Raw genomic sequence first — 6,000 nt, 5'->3', positions numbered from 1 at the left:
TTTATTAACGGAAAACATATACTGGAATTATATGCAATATAATAGAGGAATTAATTAAAATATTTTAACATACAAAAAGATCTAAGTTGCGTAATATATATATATATATATATATATATATATATATATATATATATATATATATATATATATTATATATATATATATATATATATATATATATCATGAAACGTGTTCTAACATATAAAATGATTTAGTTTCCGCATGATATAATGAATGTCTGAATGATACAGGCGATGTTTGAATGATATAATGAATTCCTGCATGATCTAGTAAGTTTCTGCATGATATAATGTGTGTCCGAAATATAGTGAGTTTATGTATAATATAATTTGTGTATGAGAGATATAGTGAGTCATAATATAGTGAATTCCCACATAAGATTGTTCAATAATGATACATGCTTGACCTGATGTATACTAATATTAACATGAACCTGATCCCAGTCATATCGCATCATCGGACCGAAGCATGTTCTCTTAATCGGAGAAACTATTGGCGCATAACCGGTATGGGCCAACAGTGCCATACCGCAGAATGTTAGTAATTTTGCCAGAAAAAGACAAAAAAAATTGACTTAATGGCAATTTAGACAACTCTGATCATGTAGGAGAGAAATCAGATCAACTATTATATGAATCAGATCAACTACAATGTGAATCAGATCAACTATAATGTGAATCAGATCATGAATGTATGTAAGTGAAAACCAAAAAAAAAAATTATAAAAAACAATAAAAAAAAACAAAAAAAAGAAAAAGAAAAAGTTGTATTTATTTATAACTTTGCCCCGGTATTTACAAATACCGGGTATGCGCTTATCAGCGCTCCTCTTAACCGCGCTATGTTTCGTTTAAAATTCAGAAATCAACGCTCACTTTCCTCGATCGTCGATGCCTTCTCTATCTCACTCTTTCCTCTACTCTAAACTTCATCAGCATGAACAAAGAAAACGAATTAGCTTCTCCTCATACTCCATTAAGACAGGATTTACTAACACCCGAACAAAAAGCTCGAATTTCCCTCAGATTCAAAGCTGCAAAGGCCCTTCTTGCTCGCAAAAAGCGTCGCTTTTCCACCCCTCCACTTCCCCCAATCACGTAAGCTTTATCTCTCCTCATTTCCTCGTTTACGCTTTTCGCTTTTGCCGCCAATTGCTTCAATTCAGTTTTATACACAATTTCGGTTTTAGGTTTTCTAGCCGCTTTTCAATTTTCACCATGTAAATGCTGTTGCTTTTAATTGGATTAAGTTTTAGTAACTGACGAATTTTACATATTCATAGTCTCATAGGACATTTGTTTAATAGCCAAATTTTGTTTTCAGCTTTGCCCAATTCCTCCCTGGCTGGAATATAAATTTGTTCGCCAAAAACAAACCATCTTTTTATTACGAGATTAGTAGTTTTTTTTTTTATACAACATTTATCATTTTGTTATGCAACATTAATAGTTTTCTATATAACATCTGTTATTTGTTAATTGTTATACAACACTATATTATCATGTTATTCATGTAGTAGTAGTTATACTAAAGCAAGAGAAATGGCCTCACTGTATTATAGTTCTTTTAATTGGTTTTCTTCACTCCGTGTAGCGTTGCATCTCCAAACTGCTGTGTTTTCGTATTGCATTTCAATGAAAAATGTAAAGAGAATTGTGGCTCTATGTCTCTGATAGTAGATAGTATTATTTGTGTGAACTTTGAATTACTGCAGGACTCTGAATGAACTCGGTAATAACTGCTCGGGAGAGAGAGTGCCACTGAAGGATCTGCAGATAAATTCAGGGTCTCTATCTGCATCTAGGGTATCCGAACCAAGTGACAATAAATATGTTGGAGCATATTCATTAATGTGTAAGTTTACAGATGGATTTGTTGATGGTGAAAGTACAAGTAAGATAATTGGAAACTCTAAAGGTGAGAACCTATATACTCCAACTAACAAACAAGTGCATCCATTAGAATGCTTTAACTCGAGTGAATGCTCATCAATTTCTAGTGTTCTTGATGAAGATTTTGACTCATCAATTTTAGAAGAAATTGATTTGTTGTGTGATGGGAGTTCAGTGAAACAACTCAAAAGGGAAGTAGATACAGTTAGTCAACTCGAGAGGGAAGTTGATAGCAGTCAGGACCCTGTGCAAAAAATTGAAACTAATAATGGGAATGACAGAAATACAAGGCCCTCTTCTCAGACCAGGCTTGAAGATCCACAGGGTGTTCAAGGTGATGTTTCACGATATTTATTGGGGAAAATAGACCTTACACAAGCCAAAGTGTTCTCAGGTAAAGAATCTTATTTGAAGTATTTGGAGTCACTAAATGAGGATCAATGGGCAGCTGCTTCTACTGATGCTTCAACACCATTGATGGTTGTAGCTGGTCCAGGAAGTGGAAAGGTTATTCTCTATCTTGTTTCTTTCTATTCTTCAAAACATTAAATTCTCAGGAGTTATTTTATTGTTAAAACACTGTTTCTTCCTTGCACCTGAATATTCCCTTTATATATATACTTTCTTTGTTCATTTTTAGTTACAATACTTTGATTTTCCGGCATACAAATTTGACCATTGGTATCTCGAATTATCTATCAGTACAAATTACAAAAATTTATAATAAAAAATATATATTGAGATAAATCAACATTATCTCACATACTTGCTTCTATATATTAGTAAAATTATAAGGGCAAAGTTAACATATGAATAGTGCAAACGTGTTGCAAATTAAAGTTAATGGAGAAGGCATTGTATATTATATATTCTTTTATCACTGGCTACTATATATCTGAAATAATTACAAGAAAGAAGTGTGGGAACTTCTGATGATATAAATTTGCACGAAAGAAATGTTTGCGTTATTATATACAACAATTAAGTGATCATAGAAGAGTCAGCTAATTTTGAATCTTTATTTATCAAAACATTGTTTTTTTTTTTTTTTAAAAAACTGTCAAATTCTAATTAATGGTCCATTGGACTAAATTAAGTGTGACAGTTGGACATGTCCAATGTGGATTTATTTTCATAATAAGTAAAACTATAACTTGGCTCTTACAGGGGATGAATGTACCGTCGTATCTATATGCAATAGCTGAAATCATTTCAAAATGATCTCTTTGAATTAGATGACTAGCTATTAGCTATCCATAGATCCACAATTATTTCTGGCACTCTGGGAATGGTCAAAGTCATATTTGTTAAAGGATCTATTATAATTTTGTTTGATCTCTCTTCTCTTCTCCATGCTGGAAGAATCTGACTCTCTTGTTTTTATGTATTCACCTATCTGATAATGTCAAATTTATTTTCCCCTTCCCTATTAATCTAAAATACCCTTATATATTTTCCTTTGAATTCTTTCTTTAAAAACAGTTTTCTAAAACGTCCAAACTCCAAACATGTGATGTGATTCTGGAACATGGGGAACACTATTTTGCAACCATGTTAGCTGCATGCTTTGTCTTCCAAAACTATTCCTAATCTAAGCCCCCTTCTTATGTATCAGACGTCGACAATGGTTGGACGTATTCTGGTGCTGCTAAATAAGGTATTGCTCTGTATTTCATAATTAAATGGTTGTAACTTATAAAAAAACTAAGTCTTATAGAACTATTTGGTTGTTTAAAAAGAGTATTTGGCTTGCTTAGTTTTTGGAGAACTTGTTTAGGGCATTGGTCCATCCCACATTCTCGCAATGACTTTCACAACAGCAGCAGCTTCTGAAATGAGAGATCGGGTTGGAGCAGTAGCTGGAAAGGAATTAGCCAAAGCATTAACCATCAGCACCTTCCATTCGTTTTCACTGCAACTCTGTCGTGCTCATGCTGATAAGTAGGTTCAAAATCTGTTTGTTCACATCTATTCGTTATGTGGATTTTACTGTATATTGGATTCTTAGTAATGCTGACTTGTTAAGTGGTTTATTGGAGAGATTCAAATTGTTTGAGGTCTGAGGACAAGAAATCATTTTTTCTGGTGAAAAATCGTTGTTGCAAACATCTTCATGATCCTCATTTTTACATAGTGATGAATTGATGATTATATGTTACACTGAACAAAACTGTCCAAGTCTTATGTGTATGTCATTTCACTTTAGCTTGGCTCCTTAAACTCTGTTGCCTTTGTTTTCGTATAACAACCATTGTAGGCTGAACCGCACATCAGAATTTCTAATTTATGGGCATGGTCAACAAAGAAGAGCTGTAATTGAGGCAGTTCGTTTAACTGAAAGCAAAAGAGAGAGACAAAATCGTGATAATTCTGAGACAACCATGTCTTCTGATGATGTAAATAATTTCAAGGAGAGGTCTCAAAAATGGCAGAAATTTGTGACTAAGGTGTGTAATGTGTCAACTTCCTCCCCCCTTCGGATGTTTAGTGATCGTGAAGATTGAAAGCAATAAAGCTTGTAATAGTATGCATGCAACAATACTGTAGATAAATATTTTTCTATAATTTATTGATTTTAGACAATATCTCTGATTTTCCCTTAAAGTTGAAAGGTTTTCCCTTTGTGTACGTGCATTAATTTACTCTCTTTGTCCTGCATTTAGTTCTAATTTGGATGTTTGGAGTGCTAAGATATAAGAAGATAAAAAGTTCAATTATGTATAATATAAATAAATTTTGGCTTTGTTAAACATCATTTGGTAGAACATATGTAAACATGTATTTAGTCATTTTGAAACATAAACTCCATGAATTTATAGAAGGTTTTCGTAAAGTTAGCATAAATTCTAGAAGTTATAAGAACCTCTTAGACAAAGTGTTCAATGTTATTTTGCAACAGTCTAAAAGTGAATAGTGATAATGACATATATGACTAATTAATTAGTATACAAGTATTTATTGTATTGGAACCCTTATTGTATCTGTGTGTAAATAATTGGGAAGTTATGACTGAGCCTCCGCATTGTAGAAGTCTATGCACAAAGCTAGAAGTTTGGAGAAGGCCTTATATTCAAAGGTATATAAATCGTGAAGAAGTAAGATAGTTCACCTAGAATGCGGCTGAACTGATACTGATAATAGGTTTCTTGCAGATCATGCTTAATACGTCATGGATCATTCATTTGAGTTACTCATCATGAGAGAAATAAAGACTATGTAAGACAGAAGTACATATATAATTTTAAGGAGAAATTGGAGATGTTAGGTATCATGTTAATGTTAGGTGGCTGAATAAATGAACATCTTTTGTGTTTTGTGCCACAAGATCACACCCTTGCTTAAGAGTAAATTCTACTAAATGTCTTTTTGACTAGCTTGTTGTACTAAGTAGAGTGTTAGTAAAATGTAAATACTAGCTTTAAGAGAGACTTGATAAATATAAGGTGAATGTATCCCTTATAGAAAAAGAAGATGAGAGATGTGAGAATTAGACTTAGTTAAGACTAGTGTTCTTATAACATGAGTCGTGAGGCGATTTTTTAGTGTGACAAAGAGAAAGAATAAAGCCCCTTTTCGTATTATGTGCAAAAAAATAATCTTTAAAGAAGGGACTTAAGATATGATTGATGAAAGAGTAACCATGTTTTTATATTACAATTCGGTTTTTCACATACTTAATTCTTTTAAGAATGATCAAACGATTTCTTTATCAGGAAAAAAATGAATAACTATTTAACTATTCTACAATCTACATATATTACTATTTTGAAACAACATTGCCTTGCATCCGAGGTTTTTTTTCTTCTAAAAGTTGTGGTACATTGTACTTGTTTTGATTGTTGTCCAGCTTTTATGCTACCTATATCTGTATTTTTATAGAGAGAAGTTTCACCTGTGCTGTTTCGGTAGCAAAGAGACACTTAAGTTTTGTGGCTTTCCAATCTTCATCCTAATAGCATACCATTTGCTCTACCTTGAGTAACTTTTACTGCAACTTTATGAGATCTTCACTAGCATATAGTTGGAGAAAATTGTATCAAATGAGAAGTGACTTTAGTGAAAAAGAGTTTACTTTGAGATGCTA

General features: G+C 32.5%; 1 protein-coding gene across 6 annotated transcripts in view; it reads left to right on the top strand.

Annotated features, from left to right (window-relative positions):
* Positions 1 to 829: 829 nt before the first annotated feature.
* Positions 830 to 6,000, top strand: part of LOC104893661 (ATP-dependent DNA helicase SRS2-like protein At4g25120) — a 38,530-nt gene continuing 33,359 nt past the window's right edge. For 2 of the 6 annotated variants that reach the window (XR_007270337.2, XR_007270336.2), the window contains exons 1-5: positions 832 to 1,121; positions 1,739 to 2,423; positions 3,532 to 3,573; positions 3,694 to 3,857; positions 4,174 to 4,363. Coding sequence is in view for 4 of the 6 variants with exons in the window: in XM_019249622.3 (XP_019105167.1) it covers positions 961 to 1,121; positions 1,739 to 2,423; positions 3,532 to 3,573; positions 3,694 to 3,857; positions 4,174 to 4,363 (1,242 nt within the window). In the remaining 2 variants the exon portion in view is untranslated. Of the gene's footprint in view, positions 1,122 to 1,738; positions 2,424 to 3,531; positions 3,574 to 3,682; positions 3,858 to 4,173; positions 4,364 to 6,000 lie in introns of those variants that run through there. The other 4 variants (XM_048637460.2, XM_019249622.3, XM_010679792.4 and 1 more) reach the window with 4 other exon arrangements.

The sequence above is a fragment of the Beta vulgaris genome, chromosome 5, assembly GCF_026745355.1.
Source record: "Beta vulgaris subsp. vulgaris cultivar EL10 chromosome 5, EL10.2, whole genome shotgun sequence".
Taxonomy (NCBI): domain Eukaryota; kingdom Viridiplantae; phylum Streptophyta; class Magnoliopsida; order Caryophyllales; family Amaranthaceae; genus Beta; species Beta vulgaris.
Note: the sequence above shows the minus strand (reverse complement) of the source record. Positions and strands in the feature narration are given on the sequence as shown.